The sequence below is a fragment of the Cyclopterus lumpus genome, chromosome 24 (genome assembly GCF_009769545.1).
Source record: "Cyclopterus lumpus isolate fCycLum1 chromosome 24, fCycLum1.pri, whole genome shotgun sequence".
Classification (NCBI taxonomy): domain Eukaryota; kingdom Metazoa; phylum Chordata; class Actinopteri; order Perciformes; family Cyclopteridae; genus Cyclopterus; species Cyclopterus lumpus.
Window position 1 is genome coordinate 16,252,186 of NC_046989.1, and position 22,793 is coordinate 16,274,978.

At 44.6% G+C, this 22,793-nt stretch overlaps 3 protein-coding genes across 6 annotated transcripts in view; 2 read left to right on the plus strand and 1 right to left on the minus strand.

The window, feature by feature from the left end:
- Positions 1–1,618: 1,618 nt before the first annotated feature.
- Positions 1,619–3,030, plus strand: ndufaf4 (NADH:ubiquinone oxidoreductase complex assembly factor 4). The gene is made up of 3 exons (XM_034527682.1): positions 1,619–1,805; positions 1,944–2,035; positions 2,488–3,030. Exons 1-3 carry the CDS (start codon positions 1,670–1,672, stop codon positions 2,791–2,793), a joined length of 534 nt encoding a protein of 177 aa, XP_034383573.1. The 5' UTR covers positions 1,619–1,669; the 3' UTR covers positions 2,794–3,030.
- Positions 3,031–4,967: 1,937 nt separating this feature from the next.
- gpr63 (G protein-coupled receptor 63) lies at positions 4,968–11,975 on the plus strand. Of its 2 annotated transcripts, XM_034528101.1 has the most exons (3): positions 4,995–5,247; positions 5,348–5,485; positions 8,549–11,696. In XM_034528101.1, the coding sequence occupies exon 3, from the start codon at positions 8,664–8,666 to the stop codon at positions 9,879–9,881; it is 1,218 nt and encodes a 405-aa protein (XP_034383992.1). In that variant the 5' UTR covers positions 4,995–5,247; positions 5,348–5,485; positions 8,549–8,663; the 3' UTR covers positions 9,882–11,696. The 2 variants fall into 2 exon arrangements, with proteins under 2 accessions (XP_034383991.1, XP_034383992.1); XM_034528100.1 differs by having other exon boundaries at positions 4,968–5,485; positions 8,549–11,975.
- Positions 11,976–15,587: 3,612 nt separating this feature from the next.
- The window catches only part of mdn1 (midasin AAA ATPase 1), a 51,428-nt gene continuing 44,222 nt past the window's right edge, over positions 15,588–22,793 (minus strand). For all 3 annotated transcript variants that reach the window (XM_034527580.1, XM_034527579.1, XM_034527578.1), the window contains exons 89-102: positions 21,947–22,269; positions 21,693–21,851; positions 20,810–20,911; positions 20,537–20,735; positions 20,263–20,433; positions 19,982–20,139; positions 19,713–19,802; positions 18,962–19,077; positions 18,593–18,767; positions 18,390–18,463; positions 18,163–18,277; positions 17,328–17,394; positions 16,735–16,877; positions 15,588–16,652 (exon numbers count right to left, since the gene is read on the minus strand). In XM_034527580.1, the coding sequence (XP_034383471.1) occupies positions 16,467–16,652; positions 16,735–16,877; positions 17,328–17,394; positions 18,163–18,277; positions 18,390–18,463; positions 18,593–18,767; positions 18,962–19,077; positions 19,713–19,802; positions 19,982–20,139; positions 20,263–20,433; positions 20,537–20,735; positions 20,810–20,911; positions 21,693–21,851; positions 21,947–22,269 (2,078 nt within the window). In that variant the 3' untranslated portion in view covers positions 15,588–16,466. The remainder of the gene's footprint in view (positions 16,653–16,734; positions 16,878–17,327; positions 17,395–18,162; positions 18,278–18,389; positions 18,464–18,592; positions 18,768–18,961; positions 19,078–19,712; positions 19,803–19,981; positions 20,140–20,262; positions 20,434–20,536; positions 20,736–20,809; positions 20,912–21,692; positions 21,852–21,946; positions 22,270–22,793) is intronic.

Below are 22,793 nucleotides of genomic sequence, written 5' to 3' on the forward strand. Positions count from 1 at the left end.
CACACACGCACACGCAGATTCTAAGTTACTTTTCTTTATTTCCAGGGCATTTCTTTCTGCATTCTCCTTCTCAAACGGGGGGAGATTTTGTTTTCATTATTTGGGAACTGAAGATTTGATCATCTGCAGTCTTTAATTTGACTATATTCAATATGAAAGGCTGCCGTTTGTTTTACTGATGTGAGGAAATGTTGTTTGGTCTCAGCTAACAACACATGCATAAATCAATGTGGTATATCTTTTCGAAATAGGAAAAATAGAGAATATCACCAGCCTTTCATTTCACATTTCAAATCGTTGAGGTGTCGCGACCACCACAGAATACTTCGGAAAGGTAAACTATAAGATCATGTGGGGATCAAGCGCAGCCCGTCAGTCATTCAATAGCCGAGTTAAGAATGGACATCAACTTTTGTCATACAAACGGAGTAATTCACTAAGCCTGTCTGAGTTCTGAACAATGGAAGGATTTTATTTGTTTTAAACATCTGTTTTAACTCCGCAAGTCCACAGTCTAGACACTCAACTTCTTCTCCGGCCTCAGGCCTCACATGCGTCGACGTGCCTCAGAGCCATTTTTTTTTTACGTGTTGCCAAAAAAATTCACAACACTTTTTATATCTATATATATATATATATATGTCGGAGTACCTCTGATTTTGTCTATATTAGTCAGTTTTTTTGTGATTTGTGTGTGCACAGCTCTGGTGTAACCGAGAAGCATCATTGCCTGAGAACCTCTGGCCTTTTGGTGACTTTCATCAGCTCCTAACTCGTCGTACACTAGTTGGTGAGTGAGTGAAATGAAAAGAATTCCTTTCCATTCCTCTTCTCATGAAAAAAAATGCTGTGGGTTGTTTTGTTATGATTGAGCAGATAACCACTTCCAGATGTGCTCCATATGGCCTCCATTATATAAAAAGTGACCTGTGCTGTCTGTAAGTGATAACTGATTTATTTTTACTTTGTCTTTCTAACAAATTAATCCTCGTTGTGTCAAAGGGGCAAAGCTTCGGCTTGTATTTCAAATCGGCATCGATAAACCGTGGACCTCAGAACAAAGACAACCTTTATTTTAATTGTATCGAGGCTATTTTGAATGCGTTACAAAATGAAATGCTGCCATCTGCTGGTCTTGTAACTGCTCATTTTGTTTTAAACAGTAGACTGAAGAAACGTGTACTATATATATGCAAAAGGATCATAGTTATTATATAGATCAAGGACCTTTAATTTGTATTTACAATACAATAAATACATCATGAGATTTATAGGTGTGAAATTATAAAAGTTGAGTTTCCTCTTGCTATTTCATAATATTAATTTGATAATTAAGGTTAAGTTTTAACGAAGGGCTACTTTTCTCATGTATGTGACTCATACTTCTAATTCATGCGTATCTTATATTTTTGATTTTATTATCATTCTTAACATTTCTTCTGTTTTTTCTTCTTCCTTTTTCTGCAATGTGTTTCTATAATATTTATTTTTTTAAATAAAGAAAAGACACAAGAAAATAAGGATTTGATAAATAATATTCTTCCAAAACAACAGGCGTCGCTGCTCATTTCTGCGTTCGCCTTTCCACCGCGAGGTGAACCTTCTCGCTCACCGTCGACAGTTTGATTAAACTTTATTAGCGTCGGTGCATTTGGATAACATTTCAAACATGGGGGCACGGGTCGTGCGTATGTTCCGAAATTTCAACCTGGAGAACCGCGTACACCGAGAAATCTCCAAGGACAAGCCGCGAACGGCACCCCGACACGAGGTCAAGATCCCGCTGTCCGTTGGCTGTCCTGAAGGTGAGCGTCCGAAACCTCCTCTAACTTGTGTAACCGTCTCCACCGGGTTGATTCACCCCCAGCCTCAGACATCACGCTACCCATCAGGCTTATGAAAAGCTTCCCCTGTTGACGAGCATGCTGTGCCGTTTATTTCAGCTTTGGAGACGGCAGTCAAGCAGAAGAACGACCCTCTGCTGGCCCTCCTGAAGTCTGTGTATGTGGAGTCGAAAGATCCGGCAGCGGCAGAGGTCAGACATGACACCGGCGGTGTCGCATGTGTACATGCCTCTAATGAGGGATGCTGCTTTATATAATTGACTTGATTAATTCCAGGCTCTTATATTATTAGTCTATGGACCATTTCACAATATTCCCAGTTTACGTGAATGACATGTCAGGAAGTAAACATGAACCTGCGCTTTTGCCTGAGAATGCAGTTGTTTTTTAACGCTGTATGGTGGCCTATAAGGAACATTGTTGTTGGTCCCTTCGCTCACCACAAAGAGTCTGTAGGTGTGTTGCATTCGTTTGAAGACTACTCATTGCTGTTACTCTGCATACAGCCGGCTACTTCAAGTGAAGTGAAAAAGATACCTGTGTGCCCTGATCCTAAAAAAACTGTTTTACGTTCAAGTGTGCATGTTTAGATAGAGTATGGGGGTTGTTCGGCTTTTCTAGACTCCTTTCCTTCTGCTCACAGGACTCAAAGGTCGTTGCAGCGGACGAGGAGTCGGCGCGGCGGCCGCTGAGGTTCAGTTTACCGGGGGCACCTTACGGCCTGGGGGAGCTCACAGATGTCCCGAAAGGCAAGCTGACCATCGTGGAGGCCCTGAATGCCCTCGGCAGCCACCAGCATCAGCCTCAGACGTGGACGACGGGAAAGATCGCTCAGGAATATGCTCTGGACTTGAAGGACACCAAAGATTTTCTGGAGTTCTTCATCCCCTTCCAGGTTGAGATCATTCCGCCCAAGACTGCAAATGCCAAGCAGATAAAGGCATCGTAGGACTGCATTGTAGGTGGACAAAATATGAGCTGACTTATTTATGTGCGTCAATGCACTGCGTTGTGAGAGCGACCTGATTGTAACTGATTGAGTTTCTCAAGCCTCGAGTTTGTACCCAATGTAGTTACCTAATATGTAGGTGGGATCAGGCGATACTGTATGTCTACGGGTGATATATTGATCTACAGCAAAGAAACATGAAATCAATAAATATGTACCAGTATTTTATTTAAAACATTTTGGCTTTATAGTCCCTTTTTGATGATTCATCAATGATAAAATATAGTATTCACACTCAAGTTACCACATTTTGAAAGAGCCAGAGGTCAAAAAAATAGGTTTGAAGGAATAGCTCCACATTTTGGGAGGTGAGTGAGATGAAAATCTCATGTCTGAATACGGGGGTTAGCCTACTTTAGCATAAAACTAGAAGAAAAAAATAGTGGCAGCCCTCTTATGTAGTGCCTTTATTGTGGCGCACAGGGAAGGTGTTTGTGTCATTTCCCCACACAGCCACCTGACAGTAAAGTCTCTTGTAGGCTAACGCAGACGTAATTGTTCCTCCATCGTGGGTTCCAATGACAGCTCCCTAATCGATGTCCCGGACTGGGTTTACTGGGATAATTAAAGAAAATAAGGTCGGTAGTTAACAAAGACTGATTGCTTTTCCAACGTGGATTTTATTAAGTGGGAGACAAACAGTGGCCTGTGGGCCGAATCCGGACTGTCAGCAAACATACTGGCCCCCTTGACAGAAGCTGAAATTTAGATCATCATCATTGGTTGTAGAAATCCAAGATGACATCAAATAGCATTAAAGATTTGCAGAAACAGAGTGTCGGTAGCTGTGCATATATCAGTTTTTAAAAAAATGTATCCTACAGTCACATGTAAAGCTATCCTATTCACTGCACATATGCACACTTTTTATTTTATAAAACGTTGTGTTATTGTAGGTGTTGCACCCTGTTATTTGAAGTGGTTGTCGTGGGTTCTGTGAAGCAGCAGTACGTGTCACCCTCAGCTCATTGGAGTCAACCAAGTCCCACTGCTGCACTGTAACCAGTAACCACCAGTGTTGTGCTTCAATCATATTCATATGATGTTCACAGACGGACAGAAAATGACATTCTGATAACGCTGAGCTCACTTTTGCAATAACAGGCTCCATTTGTCATCTTTGCCACCCACCACGCACGTGCCCAAAAGAAAGCGCTTCCTCCAGCCGGCAGCACGCCCATTTGGATACTTTTGACGATTCTACTGGAAGACACTCCAAACGGGGCGTGTGCGACGAATAGTCCTCTTCTGCCCATGCGACTGGTCGCTGTGGGTGTCGGTTATCGCTGCATACAGAGCTGCGTCAAGCTAACGGGGTTTCCTTCAAAATAAGGGCAGAGAAATATATTATCAATGTGCTCAATAGAATCATAGCAGTTAATGCAAAAAAGAAGCTGCAGCTATGCTATAGATAACACGTGTTGGTGGTGTGTCTCCAGAACATAATATTTGAAAGATTATAGCTGAAAGTAACTGTCATAACATCTGTTTCAGTACATTGAAACCGTAATGGTATTATATTACTATATACAATACTTTCTTGCTACACTGGCCCTTTCATGCTGACTTTATGCAACTGTTACTCAGTGGAGGTATTTGTGTATTTTATACTTAAGTCGCCGACTTTAGTTGCCTAGTATGTACAGCAATGACTTTTTTAAATTGTTGACTTCATGGGTATTGTTCATTCCCTCAGCACTCAGTGCTTCACACACTTCACGTACCCACTAGACATTTTCAACCAGCAATTTACCAATCTGTAGATTTTAGATATAGTTTCACTGCTGTATTTTATGTTCTACACGTAAGTCCTTACATGTGCACAACTTTCAAATGTAAATGTGTACCCCCATCGTTAAAAACTAAAATTCTGCTCTAACTTTTCCCAGAATATGACTTAATCCTCCTAACTAGCTGTCGTCCTGTATCTTCCTCATGCAAACATCTGTCTATTTTTTTTTTTTTTTTACAAGAAACTCTACTTAACCCGAAGCCGTGGCAAACATTTATCATTGCCGTTTCTGAATGAGCAGTGCGGTTCTTTGGATTGTGGGTGTCTACTCTGGGTCTAACCCCCATCTTATTTTGAATAGTCCAGACCGGAAGCTGTGTTTGTGTACGCTCGGGCGCCTTGCCGCAGATCGAGCCAGCGGAAAGTGAGCGTAGTTTGTAACAGTGTGGCGATCGTTTGGACTGCATACATACAGTGGATATAGCCCCGGTAAACTCGGTGCTGGAGGAGGGGCCGCTCACATCTTTATGAAAGAAAAGGGACGCAAAGAAGAAGCTTAATATTGACCCTCTGCGGAACAAAACCAAAAGCCAGCGCCGTGTGTCTCTCGTGCCGGACACAACGCGAGAGGAATGCGGATTCTACTTTATCTGCGACTCCGGGTGTGAATGTAGCGGCACCGCCGGCGCTCGCGCTGGTGATACAACATTACACAGCAACAGGGCCTAACGTTGCATATTTATTTGTGTTGGGGCCCCGCAGCACCGGCCTTCGTGTTTGGTAGAAGAACCGCGTTCTGTGTCTCGACTGTAACCAGGAGGGGAAAACGACCCACATCTGGTGGACTGAGCCGGAGCACTGCAAGCCGCTCCTGAGCTGCAACATGGGGGAATGAAGCAGGTAATATGGGGGGGTGTCAACAACACACTATGTTATTTATATTATTATTTAATTATTATTATTAATTTATCGAAATGAAGAACACCCGCGGCTCCACAGATATGTGTAGCGAACTCTACGTTATTCCCTTTTTTTTCTCGTCTCGACCATTTTTCTGGCGGAACAGTCGAAGCTGTAACGAGCCGGTAACGGCGTCAAAACAAACAGAGAGAGAGAGACTTGTAATGAGGTGTCATTCTATTTGGCTTTTATTTCCTCTCTTTCCAACATTCGAGTTAATTTCCCGGCTCATCTCGCAGATGTATTTACCAATTAGGTGTTGCGACGCTCGGATGAGTTCTGACCGTGCGAATCATCAGAATTCATTCTGAATCTCCTCCAGGGACGCCTCCATCATGTGTCTCACAGATTGCCACTTGCTGTTAGAATATATTAGAGTCCGGTTGCAGCACTGGGTTTATATGTGCTATGCATAACAACACGTGCCAAACTTCATACAACAACAAAAAAGTGAACAAAAACTGGGCTCGGTGCCAACACAAAAGAAAACAAAACATGGAGAATGAAATGACTGTCATAAGGGTCTTCTAACCACTCAATACCGAATTGTGTTGTTTGATCACATACTAAATGATGAAGTCGTCTTTAACGTAATTGAAATGTTTTTGCTTTGAAAATGAAAGCATGTTGTTTGAATCCCCTCTAGTTACACAGAAGGCAAGGTATTGCAAATTCTAAAATATTATTTTCAAGTAGATAAATCCAGTGATACAGATTTTTTAAAATATTGACTGCAAAGTTTAAGATCATTTAACAAATTAAATATTTCAACGCTTTAAATTCAGTAGTTGATAAACTTGACAAACACAATTTCATTATTATTATTATTATTATTAGAATATTATTATTATTATTATTATTATTATTTCCAACCTTTCGAGCAACACTTCGAATTGTTAAAAAAATGTGTCTCAATCCATGCTTGTAAACGTGTAATGGCAGATTTAATCTTCAGTGTATCCTATTTACAGATACAATCTGCTGTCACTCATCATATCCATTGACTTAAATATGCAGAAATCAGGGACGCATCACGTTGTGTTTTAACTATGCCTCCTGGAATAAACCAGTCTCTGAAAGGTTGTTGTCATAAAAGGAATAACTCTCACCTCCGTGGACTAATAACTATGCAGGTTTTCCAGCACACAGTTTGTCTCCTGATTAAACTTCTTAGCGATTTAAAGGTGACAAGACGTGGCTGAAAAGCTCTCGGCATCGTTCTCAATCGCATAATTCCATTACCACGTTCAGTATTTGAACAATTCCCAGTGCGTTTTGAACGCCAAGCACCGGAACATCCTTTATTTGTTTTTTACTGCAGGGTTTACCTGATTGCTTGGGGGGCCGAAGTGGCTATTTTACCATTCACGGGTCACGCTACCCAGAAAGAGAAAGAGTAGAGATGCGGTGTTCCCTTCACTAGAATTGACTAGGGCCAGTCTCGTGACCCACGAGGCCCATGTCCTTTAACAAAAAGAAAAAGGTGCCGTGTGTGTGGATGTGAGGCGAATGGAGCAGGAAGTAGGCCAAGAATAAACGGGTTGTCCTCATTCGCCGTGTCTTCATTGTAACGCGCTTGTCGTTCATCATGTGATATGAATAAAGCGAAGTCTTGCAGCTTCGCTGCTGCCAGCCTGCTTATCTGCTCACTCCGGCCTTTTGTCTCCCGGCTGTCTTGGTGACAAGGAGATAACACTATTTGTTGACATATCCAGGTATCGGAGCGGCGTCCCTGCCTGTGTTTCAACATGGCTACCATCGAAGACACGAGATGCACTGTTCTCATTATAATTGCAGTTGCTTGTTTTTCACACCCACACAGATTGATCAAATCAAAAACAAAATGTAAATGATGTGCAAATTAATCATTTAGTACTTACAAGTGAACTGTTATTCTACACAGCACATTTATTATTTAGCATTTGCCGCTCATTGTAAATGATGCCAGGCGGTCTGAAATAACAGTGTCCAATGTTTATACAAGTGATAAGGGGTTTTATTGCAGTATTTGACTTGTTGAAAATTGGCTGTTGGTTACTGGCAGCAGTTAAGAAAAGCGCTTTAAGACGGTTTCTTATCACATGGGGGGGGGGTTATTTCTATTTAGGCCAATTCTTTTGAGTTGCCTTTTAGTGAAAAACAGCATTCTTTCTCTTCCTCAGATGAACTGAGAGGCCTGGTAGCGCCTTCCAGTCTGAGTGTTAACTGGATAGCCTGGCTCTGTCCAAAGCTTGATGGTACAAACCTGGCAACCTCACTGTGACGGCATGACTCTTAAGAAGCTGTGCACTCTAAAACTACAAGACTACTTAAAGAAAGCCTCAGAGAGTTGGGTTAATAATACAAAATAAAAGCGCAGTGGAATTTGGCCCTTATTGCTTTGCTTTGTCAGGATTTGGAGATGTTGTGGTTGTTACCATTTATCTTCGCACAGATATACGACAGCGTTTTATCGACAGCAACTCAACTCTCTTGCAGTATAATCCAACTCTCGGTTCTCCTGTTTGGTCAAAAGCATGCGTTTGTGAGCATAAGACTGGATTTCGTCTTCCATCCACATTCCAGGTCACAGTATTCAGTCTACACACTTTTTCTGATGTACTTTAGATGTAGAGAAGTCTCTGAAAACAAAGGGAAGACTTAAGTGTGCAAGTTACACGGTTCATTTCATCTTTAATCATGACATTGTAATTGAATCCCTCGTGCTTTGTTACCTACCAAATTGGAAGCTGAACACATTGTGACTTTCTTCTGTTTAAAGGAAGGGAAGTAGTCTGCTCTGCATAAAAAGAAATAACAAAAATCAATTAGAGATGTCTGCAAAGCAAATTCCCGCGATATTGAGCACTATGTTTAGCATGTAAACGGAGCCTTTAAGTGCTGAATGGATCACAGGCTCACTGTCATTATAACTTTAATGGCTGTTTTAGATTGAAATAATGCTGGTGAGCCCTTTCTTTTTGATTTACTTGGCATTCACTACATTCTTGTGCACATCCTTAGGGTCTCGCAGCCATGAAGACGCTGCCATGTTGCGCGTGGCTGGGAACATCTGCGCCGATGGCATCGCGTTCGCCGTGAGCTCACCAGCAGCGATGCCCGTTCACCCTGGGGAAGAATGGTTCACTCCACTACCGTTCCGCTCCCGGAGGCCGGGGACATTAACGCCAGTCTCTGCTGCCTCGTTGTGGGGCTGATGAACCTCTCCGAGAGGCCGTCGACGGAGAACATCTCCATGGGCTCCCGGTCGCCCCCGGAGCCGGTCACGCCGACAGCGGAGGCCCCGGCGAGCCCGCCAGGCGTCGGCCTGCCCCTGCAGGTTTTCTTCTGCTTCGTCATGGTCGCCATCCTGCTGTTGGCCCTGCTGGGAAACATGGTGGTGTGCTTGATGGTGTACCAGAGGTCTGCCATGCGCTCGGCCATCAACATCCTCTTGGCGAGCCTGGCGTTTGCCGACATGATGCTGGCCATCCTGAACATGCCCTTCGCTCTGGTTACCGTCGTGACCACACAGTGGATTTTCGGGGACGTTTTCTGTCGCGTTTCGGCCATGCTCTTTTGGTTCTTTGTGATGGAGGGTGTGGCCATACTGCTTATAATAAGCATAGACCGCTTTCTTATTATTGTCCAGAAGCAAGATAAGCTGAGCCCACAAAGAGCTAAATTGCTCATAGTGGTCACATGGGGACTCTCTTTCATTTTCTCTTTCCCCCTGGCAGTCGGTTCCCCTCCCTTACAGATCCCCCCCAGGGCCCCTCAGTGTGTATTTGGATACAGCGTTGAGCCTGGTTACCACACCTACGTGTTGATAATAATGCTCGCCTTCTTCTTCCTACCTTTCATGGTCATGCTGTACACGTTCATGGGGATCCTGAACACCATCCGCCACAACGCCATCCGCATCCACAGCCACCCAGACAGCATCTGTCTGAGTCAGGCCAGCAAACTGGGCCTGCTGAGCCTCCAGAGGCCCTTCCAAATGAACATAGACATGAGCTTCAAGACCCGTGCCTTCACCACCATCCTCGTCCTCTTCTCTGTGTTTACAGTGTGCTGGGCCCCCTTCACTGCCTACAGTTTGGTAGCGACCTTCAGTGACGGCTTCTACCACAAAGACAGCTTTTTTCAAATCAGCACATGGGTCCTGTGGTTGTGCTACCTCAAGTCAGCCCTCAACCCTCTCATTTACTACTGGCGGATCAAGAAGTTCCGCGACGCCTGCCTCGACCTGATGCCCAAGTACTTCAAGTTCCTCCCTCAGCTGCCCGGCAACACGAAGAGGCGCATACAGCCGAGCGCGGTGTATGTGTGCGGAGAGCATCGCTCGGTGGTCTAAAGGAAACACACCCTCAAGCACTGTTAAAAACATCATTTTACATAGTGTACCTTGCCGTTCTGGACCTGTTTTGTTGTTTGGTGGCATACTTCTATGGGTTATGTGCAAAATCAGCACTGCATTGAAAAGAAAAAACAAAAAGGCAAGGGGTTGAGTTGGTGGGGGGCCCAGTTGCTACAGGTACCAGTGAGAAAATGAACTACAATCCGGGAAGTTTTACTTTGTGTCAAACATGTACCAACACATTTGTTCACTGTGGTTTTTATTAAGTTCATTTGATTTAAAATAAATTGTAATGGGGCCCAACAGTACATACTTGAAACCGTACTTATGATGTTCTACAAAACCCTTTTTAACATTTTTTACTAAAGAAGCCAAATGTGTCAAATGTTAAACACAAACAGCCAAACAAGCACTTTGTTTAAATAAAATACAGCATCAAATTTGCTAAATGTCAATGTAAAACTGAATTGTCAATTTTTTTTGGGGAACCTTCGGACAAATCTGAAGACGGTGGACTCAATATAATCGTTGAGTTCAAAACCCAGCTCTACCTGAACGTTTCCTCATCGTCCTTTTCTCCCGTCTTGACGACTGCGAAGTAAATGGTAGAAATGAACTGTTCTCATTCCACCATAAATGATTAGCGTCAACTCTTCTTTTTTTTTTGTTGCCGGACGCCGTTGCATTTCCTTTTGTAATGTGACCGTGTTCCCGTTGTAATGCAATGCTAATGTCGGTCTGACTTCCCGTTGTCATGGTTTCAACAACAACCCGGGTGTGTATGAAGACTCTCAGTGGGTCACGGGGTCATGAGTTTGCTCAAGGGCAACTGGACTTACTGTGTGGAAGGACTTTTTGCATCCAATCAAAGAGGCTTCATCTCTGGGGAAATTCACCTTCATCTTCATTTTTATAAAAACTTGGTGGTGTAGACGCAGGACCATGCGTGATTTTCTTTTGAAGCAGGTCATTTAGAATGGAAGTTTCTATTTAATACATTTGAATCCTTTAGCTGGCCTTGTACCACCGTAAGTCCAGTTGCCTTTTGAGAGCGTGTGGAGACCTTTTCAATTATTTCATTGTATATCAAGCTGAAGAGCAGCTGTTTGATCTAAAAAAAACAGACCAAACAACGGGTACATTTGCCTTTTTGATTTAGTAATTGTAGATAAACGGCGGAGACGCCTCTTGAGTAGTAGGGCGTGATATTAATACCAACTTTCCCTCCTTGTTTAATGTTGTCAAAACACAAGCAACCATACAAGATCTTTGCCGAAAGCCACATTTATTTTTGAAATCGGGAACTATCTGGCCCAAGTCAAGATTGCGAAATTGGCCAAATATTTGACGCCAGCTTTTGATGGTTGTCAGTTTTGATTACTTGGCTCGACCGACGCATTGCTCTCGCAACAAAAAGGTATTTAAATTGGAGCCGGCTCGATATCCGGGGGTCCAACGGCAGTGCTGAGACGTTTTCCAGCTGAGAGACACGACCCCGTTGAACTTGCTGTGTTGCTCTTCGAGTACATTAGCTACGGCTCTTTCTCCACCTACTCAACACAAAGGACAAACGTCTTCTCTGAGGATGATGATGGGATGTCATTCTGGGTCGTAAAAATTCAAAGAAAACGTTTGAAGTGAAGTAGTCTTCTGAAGGAACCTGTAAAAGTAAATGAAAACACTTTTATTACTCCTGGAATGCACTGAAAGGCACATATTGTGTGAGAGTATAAAACGGGTGAATCTTTCATTGAATGTTGTACTAAGATGGCAGGCGCTGCTGGGTTTGACTTGTCTTTTCTTGCCACTGGAATCACGAGTCTTGGGGGGGGGGGGTGGGGCTGTGTTTTTGCTGCGTAGAACTTGTTTTATGAGGCATGTAAATGAATAGCTTAAATAGAATTTGAATATGGTCAGAAAGAGTGGCCCCGACACATTTGGACGTGTGTATTTCTATTTAAATGTTTTGGATGTGCCTATTAATTAGTCCATTTGCCAGTCAGAATGCTGCTATATCTGGTGAACATGTGCAATTTTTGTGTACTGTACTGTTGAATGTAATAAAGAAATAGACATTTCTTACCTTGGTAATCTGTCTTACTTGTTTTTTTTTTGCTTGTGTATCTGTTTTGCATCCGTCGCTCATCCCTAGTTGAGGTCACTGGTCGGGTATACCAGTGTATACTGGGAGACAATGGCACTCCTGGTGGGCTAGCTGCTGTTCCCCTAGCCTCACTCTGATTTGAGGGTTTCTCTAATTGTTTATTTCTGAACGATACATTTCCTTTGGTTTACTCTCTATATTCTCAAATAAATGAATATCGCCAACAGCACTTGCTTGAAAACAAATTTCAACAAAAACAAACTACAATAAAATTATAAGCATACAGATATCCAAAGCTCCCATTTTTATTATTTGACATCATACGTTATTGTAATTTTGTGTGTTCTCCCTTTCGTACATGATGTCCACCCTCACTCTGCTGTGTAAAGCAAACAAACGGGTTAATCTGAAAGGTTTATGGAAAATGGTGTTCATTTAAAGGGACAGTGTGTCGGATTTAGTGACTCCTAGTGGTGCGGTTGCAGATTGCAACCAGCTGAATAACCCTCCAACACTTCTCAAGGTTTCCGACAAAGAATGTCTAGTTGCAGCTAGTATGCTACCCTGTTATAGGCACATGTTTATCTTGTATTAATGTGTATCTTCCATACAACGCTGGATGTGTTTACCTGAATGTTAATATCTCATTATTCAAGTAGATATCATGCTTCCCCCCCCCCCCCCCCCCTTGTGAAGTGACTTCCATCCCTCCTAATATGATCCATACTTGTATGATCCATCTTTGACCTGAGGCCCTCATGTGTGATTACTGTTGGATCCACGTCGGCTTTAAATCTCGGCTTCTAATGAGTTCCCCGAGTAATCTTTCGAGACTTCATGCACACCTATCCGTCCAAATCAAACGTGTAAATACATTATTTGATATGTGAGGTGCCACGTCTGGGAGGCGAGTGTGTTTACGCGACGCCTCCATGCAACCTCCGTGCTAATTATCTTCCTTCCAGTGTGTCACCTGGGTCTGTTCCTTCCACTCAGGGACTCTACTTCCTGTCATAGTGTCAGCTGAGTGCTCTCGCGTGGGGCCCCGTACGCCCGCTGCGCGTCCATGCCGCAGGTAGGATGTCGGGAGGGGGGGGGGGGGGCCTGTATCAGGGGCCGTGCCTGACAACCGGCCCCCTAGTGTCACAGCTGTGTTTGTTGCAGAACGGCTTTCTGTCTGCAGAGTTCCAACGGAATCAAAGGGATCGTGTGTTTCCACCCCGAAGTTCACACTGTGTGGCAATTAGTTTGTGGCTGTTGGGCCGACATGGTGCATATGAATACATTGATTTGTGTTTAATCAGACTACTTGGCGACAAACCCGCAGCCATGTAACGTAGGAATAATCATAAGTATCATCATAAGTAAAATAATAGTAAGGAATCACATTTTAAAGACAAACCAAAAAAAGCATGATCTGAGTATATTAATATGTATTTAATATTTCAAAAATACAATACATGTCAAGTACCAAGGGAAGTACATTAAATTACAAAACTTGATTTATATAAGATGCATATGTACATGTTCCAGGTTCAGGCGCAGAGGCCTCCGATTAACGCGGAGACGAGTTTGATTTGCTCCAGGCGTGCGATTTATAAAGGACGCCGGACTTAATCAGCTTCCTCCCTGGGATTCATTATGCAGCCAGCAGTGAGTGATGAGTGTGCCCAGAGCTTTGAAGCTCACTTTAATCATGGCACTGAAGACTATTACTAAGCAACAGGAACTTGCGGATGTCTCAATAGGATGCGTGGCGACGGCGGACCGGGCGATGTTCAGCTAAGGAGATGAGATGGAGTCAAAAGAGGCACTTGTGCTTGTCCAACTGTGGGTACCACTCGGGCATCATTATTCATTTGTAAATCACAAAGAGCAGCTGATTGTTGCTTCCACACCTGTTGTGTTGTGGAGCTGCTGTTCTATGAATCCTAATGGGAACAAGCACCAGCCTTTAAAACACTTTAAAAGGTCATATGCCACAAAAAAATGTAATCATAAAATAAGTAATTGTATATAGAATGACAAACATTTAAAGGAAATGGCAATATGGTATAGATTATAGCACTTTATCCACCACTGCATTGAAATATGCTATTATTTGAGTTACATCTTCTGTAGTCTAAAGGGATCAGTGTGGCTTAACTTTGAAATCAATGTGTTTTTTATTTATTGGTATGAATCATACCGAGAGTAGGTGGCTCTGTTTTTGAATATCTCATTTTAGAAAGAAATTCCTCATATGACACTTTCTCACTTGCCAAACCCGGAGGCCTCGGTGGAAAACAGAAAAGAGAGGAAACAAATCCGGACTCTGAGGAGATGCTTGTTTCTATGGCAACGGGGAGCATGTGCTTGTGTGTTTATGACCTCACGCAATGCATATTCTCTTAACCCGTCTTTTTCTTTCCCTGACTGGTCACAGGCAGTCCTGGCTCTACGCGGCGCACGCTGCAGTCACATGCAAGGACGTTACTTACATGGGGGTCACAGGGGTCACAGGGGTCAAGCCCCCCCACCACCCTGTTTTTCAGAAGGTATTATTGAACCCCTCGAATAACGCTCAAACCAATAAAGTATATATGGTATATGTCTGATTTCGAGGACAATAGAAGTGGGTCCACAATATTCCAATAAGTATTCAGTGGAATACCACAGGGTAGTGTGTGCAGGCCGCTGTTATTTAATAATACGATTAATGCCATCTTTGAACAGGTGGGGCAAAAAGGAGGAAAATCCCTGATGACGGGGATCGGAGGATCGGGATTTAGTGTAAAAGAAGGTAGACATATTCACTAAAACGATTGTCGAGTTAAAATGACATAAGCACCATTAAGTAAAACGGATGTTAAAACTATCATAAAAGGACAATGTGCGCAAAACCTGGCTAGAATATTGGGACTTACGTGAGACGGGGAGACGTCTGCACAGCATTCAGAAACACGTAGCAGTTGGTGAAAGACAGAGCAGGAGCCCGAGGAAAGAGAAGATCGTAGAAGTGGAGAAAAGGACATACAGGATCAACCAAACACTTTGTGTGCAGAGTGCAATTGGGTGCTTGCCTATTCTACAATGTAATAAACCACAAACTTTCTTTTTTTAGGAGTTACCTTAAACTAGACTTAAGCAAGAGAACATGTATGAAGTCTGTACAGTACGTTGTAATTAAAATAGCGTCCCCCTTTGCATCGGTCAGGTGAAATTGCCCTCTGGCACATTTGTTTATCCGTTTATCCAAACAGGCAACGCATCAACCGGACAGAGATTTTCTTGCCAGTAACGGAACATGTGTTTGGTTTCCTTGTTTGTTGGTTTGTTGTTTGTTTGTGTGGCCAAAAAAAACAAACAGCTGTTCGCAGGAGTGCGCGCAGCTGCTCTTATCTGGTTCTAACAGTCACGATGTGCAAGTACACACAACTATGTCCATTGTAGCTGTGGTCAAACAAGTGTTTGCAGTTCAGTAATCAGGCATGACGTTTAAGTGATGCAGCCAATACCATCGTTTCAGACAATATGGGTTTGGCATGTTTGGAAACTAGACTTTTAATTACTGTGATTTATGCAGAGAAATGGGAAAACACAAAAAAAAAGGGGTTTGCCATGAAAAGCCTTGTAAACCGTTTATTGTCGCGATGCTTCATGTCGTGGTGGAACAGATGGACTCAATGAAGACTCTTAAATATGACCAACGTTCGCTTACATGTCGAGGTCCACGCTACGAAACAGAGTTGATAGTAAAACATTTCAAAGCACATGTCATCGCCACCTAAACTCGGAGCTCGCCACCGTGTCCCTTAGGAGCCGAGCGGTATGGATGGAAGACCAGCAGACGTGCGTCTTTATTCATCCATCACCGCTGATTCAGGGTCTGCGACACGGTTCTCCTCTCCCAAGGCACATTTATGAGTTCCTTCGAATGTCGGCCCGTGAGCACCGCGACATGCAGCCGTTAGGTCATGCAGTTAGGAGGGTTCTGCTAACACCATCCAACCGCTCTCCCCGGTCCGCTCTGTACACCCGCGTATTGAGGATGAGTAATTTGACAACCTTTTTTTTTTTAACACTGACTACAACATCCACACAAACATGATTTCAGGTCTATAGTACAGGAGGGGGGTGGGGGGGGGGGGCAGAGGTATTTACTGACTCTTCACTGAGGTGTTTCACACGAAAGGGAATCACATTTTTGTTCATCATTTCATCTCAGACGTGCAAGTTAAATCAATCCTCAATACATTACAAAAGAAACTGAGGTTTCCCCTGATAAAGACAAAACGGCAAAGGTTGCTATCAAACTCTACTAAATTCTACAGTAAAAATAAGAAAATAAAGGCACATGTACAGCGGCAAATCCGTCTTTTTTTCTTTTGAGTCCTTTTTTTTCTTCTTGTGGCTGAGAGGCTGGCAGCAGAGTGGCATTGTGCAGTTGGCTGCTGCCCACGTATCCCTTCCTGTGAAAGATGGCTTCTCCATGGGTCTCACTGGTCGGCTGCGGTGACGAGTTCAAACCACTGTCGGAGGGCGTCGCTCAGGGTCTCCGGCAACGCGTTGACGTCTCGCAGGATGACGTAGAAGGGGAAGGGGAACTCCTCCATGTAGGAGCGGATCTCCGGCAGCTCCCCCGGCCCCTTGAATATGGGCACCTTGATGTCCAGGATGGAGTCCTGCAGCACAGCACCATGCTTGAGTTACACTGTGTGTCTGGACATTAAAGAAAATAATAAAGTCAAATTCTTCTTCACTTACCCGAGAGTTGGGGTTGTCGAGCGCCACGAAAATGATGAAGACGTTTGCGCTGCGCGCGGCCCGCACGGCCGCCATCACCCGCTCCTTCCCTTCCAGGAACAAGCCCCTGCCGTCGGACACGATGACCAGCAGCTGGGCCGTCTCTGTGGAGCGAGAGGGGAACAGTGGAGGTGACACGATGCGGCTGGTCGTGCAGTTACAGTAGAACACGTTTACATCAGTGGAACTAGCTCGACTTCTTGGACTGCTGTTGCTCTTATTGATGCCGCTTCCCCGGTTGAATTTATTAATCTGCCTTTAACCGCTAAATGTTCCACCTGCTGCTCCAGCTGGTTGCTGACAGTTTTTGGGTTGATGCTGCTGAAACTTCTGTATTGCATTATCACACATATCAAATAAATAAATAAACCTTATGAAACACTGTCCCATGATGGTTCCTATTCAAGCTGTACGGCTCAGGTTCACACAATCAGCAGAGCGACAGCGAGAAGCAACAAACTTGCCTTTGATTAATTTCACAGGCAACAGCAGACTGGCCAGCATATGATTTATTGCGCTGGCCGTTCTCCGTTGGATATTAAAACATGCCTCACCTGAGTTCAGAGATCCGGGAATCTGCTGTCGGGCCGCGAGAAACATGTTCGTTGAGGTGTCCAAAAACTACAGAGGAGATACAGGAGGAGACGGTAACAGTGTCAACGTACAGTCTGCCAGCTCGTGGTTGTAATCCTAAATAGAGACATATTTAACTAGCTTGTATACATTAATTCTGATTACACGGAAGTGCTAAGAGGCAAGTGAGAAAACTAAAATCTGGTGATCCCAAAAAGTTTTGACAATAGTTTGTTGACTTGACAAGTGGAAAAAAAAGTTTAGGCGGTTGTTTTTTTTGTTTGTTGTTGGATTACTCGTTTTGGGCACGAGAGTGCACCACTTTCCAAAGTAATACAAATATAATAGGACTAAAAGCATTCATGTTTCCTTGCAGGCGAGTTTATGTTGTAGCGAGTTAAGCGGCATTACTGTCGTGTCTTTCTTTCGGCTTGAAAGGGTATTCAAATTAGCACTAATCCGCCTTCGGGGAACACCTGAAGGTTTTTAGTCCCATTTAGAACACGGGGTGGTGGTGCACTTCCCCCTCTGGTGGCAACAAACACAATGATCCAGACTAAATGAAAACACATTCCATTTCCCCCAACCCGTTTAGATTATTCTGACAAAACCTTTTTTAAACTCTTAAATCATTAACACAGGAGGGAAAACGATTCAGATCAGAATTAGAATGTATTTGTCTTGCTTGCCTCTCCGTTCTTCCTTACCATTTTATTTACCGCGCACACAATTCAAAACGTTATAATTAATAGTTCCTGCGTAGCAGTAAAAGTGAAGGACAGCCGACGGAGGAGCAGCACAAAGGGGAACTCCCACCTGAGCTATTCGGGTCTTCTTCTGCTGGAACTGACAGAGCCGGAGAATCCGAGCCCCCGAGTCGTCGTTGAACTGCTGCTGGAAGGGGTGGAGCAGCTGCACCTGCTCGCCAAAACTAAACGCAGCACAGGTTAAGCTTCACGTTGAATACATGCATTAAATACACGCTTTGACAGCATGTCATTTCTTAGCCCCCATCGCCTCCGAGTAGAAATGCAGAACCTTACCTGCACACGGACACCTGCCCCACCTCCAGCAGAGTGAGGGCGTTGACGATCACTGAGAGGGATTCAAACGCCAGCTGCAACACACGCACACACACACACACACACACACAGGATAGAGTTTTCATGTATTTGTTCATATTATTGAACGCTACCTAATGTAATCATTGTGGTCCAGGCAAAGTGTCACACCAGGGCTCTCTCACCTGTTTAGAGTGGTTGTCCACCATGCTGGACGAGTCGTCCACAGCCAGACAGATCTGGTACTCCCTCTTGCTGGGCTTGGTCCTCCTCAGCCAGATCTTGTCCTTGCGGAACTGGCTGGCGATGTAAGGGATGACTTTCCTCATGTTCAGACGCTTCCCCGTGCGGTAATCACCTCTGTGGGGGGGAAGGGGGGGAGGAAAACATACATTGAATGTGTCGTCACATAATTTGAATGTGTCGTCACATTGCGCGCTCCTCTTGTTCACACGGCACCGGCGCTTTGTCAACAATGAGCCTCGACGTGTCATCACAGAAGACAAATACAAAAATAAAAAGACACATGAGGCAGAGGGTGCGCTGCTCCTCACTTGAGTTTGGCGGCCTGCGTGGGCTCCAGGATGAGGCGGAGCTGTTCACACAGCTGCTGGGACAGAGCGGCGGTCAGGGTCTGGTACCGGTGCCACATGGACGCTGCTGCCCTCTCCTGGGAACACGTTAGTGACAAGTTACAACCTGGGCCACAATTATATAGTTTGGGGATACGGCTCATTATGGAGACACTTATTTTGACATATTGTATGTCGAGCGTGTATTTCCAGACGTGAAGATCATTTTCAGAAAAGTATGCATAGGTTTGATTTCGAAGAAGAAGAAGAAGAAGAAAAGAACCGGTAACACAAAACTATTTGGCCTTGCCATCAACAAGGGAAAAACGGAGAGGGGTTGTCAGGAATGTGTTTCATAAGGGGAAGTTTAAATAGTTATTTCATGTTGGCTTATGCTGGCCATGTTTCATGCATTCATACGTTAAGGGACTAGCCGAGAAGACGGCGACAGTGGGAACAGCTGATTGATCATGCAAGTTCAATTTTCAAATTATTTTGGCGAAGGTGTTTCCAAAAACCACATCAAGCGAGCATGATCATTATCTTTCACAATTGAGGAAGTTTCATCGAATTGTTTCCCCTCCAGTCTTTCCAATGCGATTCTTCAAAGTGCACAGAAATACATGTGAATGTGAGATGCCCCTTGATCAATGTTTGATATGTATAATGTTGGATTTAATGCTTTTGAATGCTAAAAGAATAAAAAAGCATAACACTCGTGGGTCAGCCTCACCTCGTCCTGAGTTCCTGGAGCCTGTTTGTGCCAGGCCTCCAGCTGCAGCTCCATCTGCCTCCTGATCTCCTCTGGGTCGCTCTCTGCTTTCTGCAAAAGCAAAAACACACACACACGCACACGCACACGCACACGCACACGCACACACGCAATGCAATGCAATGCAAGCAGTATTTTACATTATTATTTTGCTCAGACCTGACACTTAAGTCCAAATGTTTGTGTAAAACAGATAAAAATAAAAGATGAAAGAAAGAGTAGTTCTGTACCTGCATGGTGTCCAGCAGCAGCTCAGGAACTGTGTGGATTGTGGATTCGGTAAGTCTGGCTGCTCGCTCTTCTTCTCTGGGATTCTGTCGGTCCTTTGACCTCTCCTCTTCCTCTTCTTCTCCCGGCCTCTGCACCTCCATCTCCCCACTGTCCATACCTGAAGAGGAAGAAGGGGGGGTGAAGTTATGTGCATTCTGTGTATTCTAAGTGTAAATAAATAAACATACAAACAAAAACAAGTCTCTAAAATAATAAAGAATCAAAAGAAGAAAAGTGTCACCTTTCTGGGAGGCCTTGGTAGAGTCCAGCTGCTCAGGCTTCAGCTCCTGGACCTCCGCAGCCTGGAGGTCCTCTTCCTGCTTCTCCGTTTCCATGGCGACATCCTCATCGTTCTGATCGTCCTGGTCCTGGTGAGGTCCGGCTGCTTTCTGCTGGTCTGCGCTTGCAACATCTGGAAACGGCAAGACCGCCAAAGAGCAGCTAAACGTGTCATCCAATGCATCCACCTAAACACTTGATCTGACCGCTAATAATCTGAAATGTCGTCCACTGACCATATGTCTGAGCGTCGTAGGCCGCCTCTCCCTGTTTGATGTGTTCGTACAGGTCTGACTCCTGCCGGGCGTCGCTCGGCCGGTTGTCCTCGGTGCGATCCGTACTTCTCTCCACGGTACGCAGGCGCTTGTTGACGCGTTCATTGTAGTCCCCCGTCGACCGCTCGTTGTCGGCTTGACCGGGTTTTCTCTTGAAGCTCTGCAACAGCACAGTCGATTTAGAAACACTATGATAAGATGGATTTAAAAAGGGAGATTCCTCTGCAGTCGTACCTGAGTCTTGCTCTGCGTCTGTGTCTGGGAAGACATCCGTGCCGTCAGCTTTGACTGGTGGCCCTCCGATTGGCTGGCGTCCGCGGCTCCGCTCCCGTGTTCCTGACGAATCAGAAAAGTGGAAATGTCTGATGGCCTTCGCAGTGAGCGCTGTTATTTTATCCGAACCTCATACAATACAAGATATATAACCTTCGTTCTAATTCAGCGGGATCAAAAATAAATAAATAAATGAGCCAAAAAGCCACGCTGGGACCTGTTCAACGAGTAAACATCTTAAAAAGCACATACAGTATATGATTACTGTACATATCGCATACACGGTAGAGGTGAGATACTGAATACAGTTGTAATCATGCATGCGGAGGCCTGCAGTCATGTCTGTGATGGTCGCAGCCAAAATATTTGAAAGAGAAATTCCACAGCCATGAATTAATAATTTTAAATATAGCATATCACAGTATATCTCTACAATATAATATCCCTTTAGTCATCTCCAGGCGATAAAATTAAAGTCCAATTGAACTCTTAGAGGACCTTGAGTTAGCTTTACCAGAATAAGGCCACCGATCTTCCTCAATGACCTCCAGACCTTTCACAGTCATTCTTTTTTAATTTTATTTTTTTTAACTATGTTGCTACATAGTTGCTATATTAGATGTTTGTATCTTTGAAGATGTTGGTAAATGATCTGTCCTCCTTGTTTAATGTTCTTTACTACGGTATTCCATACATTTATAAGGTTGGAGTGCAGGAGGCTGTCACACAAAACCACGTATCAAGACCCGAGGGCTCAGACCGGCAGCCCATGTCGAGTCGTCTCTCCTGATTCTCGAGGTGAAACCTCCGCGGGTCTGAATCCACGTCCCAAGGTGAAGCGTACCTCTTTCGCATTGTCTCTCTCCGATGCCTCGCCCGCCAGCTCCACAGCCGTGTCACTCTGAACGTTCTGCTCTCCGGTCTGACCGTCCGTGTCATGCTCTTTCCTCTCAGCTGACTCGGGCTGCTCCTCATCCTCAGCTGCTCCCTCCTCCTCCTCCTCCTGTAAGCATTACAAGTCCCAACAGTGACACACAGAACAAAACCACGTGTGGACAGCTCATCACAAAGGGCGCGGCGGTTCTTTGACATACACACCTTTGGTTTGGGTCCTTTGTCATTTGGAATAGTCAGCTCTTCATCTCTTCCTGCCTCCTGTCCTCTCTCCTCCTCCTCCTCCTTTTCGTCATCTTTGTCAGCACACTCCTCGTCTCCCTCTGCTTTCTCTCCCCCTCCCTCCTCGTCATCCTTCTCTCCTTCTTCAGTCTTGGGCTCCTGGTCGTTCTCCTCTCCTGGCTGGTCCGCCTGCTCCTCGTCCATCTTTTCCCCTCCCTCCTCCGCCTCGTCGTCTCCATCTTTCTGCCCGTCCTCCTTCTCCTCTTGGGCCATGGCTTTCTCATCAATGTCGAATGGGTTCTCCTCTGAAGAAGGGGAAAAAGCCAGAGCGTAAAGATTCACTGATCTGATCCAACTGCCCAAACAAACACCGTCATGTCGTGGCCTCCATTTTAATACACCAATGTAATTCACAGTTTGTGTTAAAGGTAAACTGTGATCCCTGAGTTTATGTAACTACCACAAACAAATGAGACCGTGGTTCCGTTAAATGGCCGTAGTCTTCTCCCCCCCGCCCCCACACACTTATCAACATAATCCATGAAGTCCTTTTATCATTTCCTCGTGTGGTCAGATACACTAATCTATGTAAACTTGCCACCGTAGGAACAATGGTGACATCCCTTAAACCGTACCGACACAAATAGCATCACGGACCTGGTAGTCAGCTGTTTCTATGTCGACTCGAGAGCCGCGCTCGTCACAGCCCGGTGCTCGCGGGACAGCATATTTTGCACGCAGCGCATTAGTGCTCCTTTGAGAGGATGCTTTCGTGCTCGCTCTGTGCACTCGTATCACGAGCATGCTCCTGGTTTTTCTGCGTGTGGGC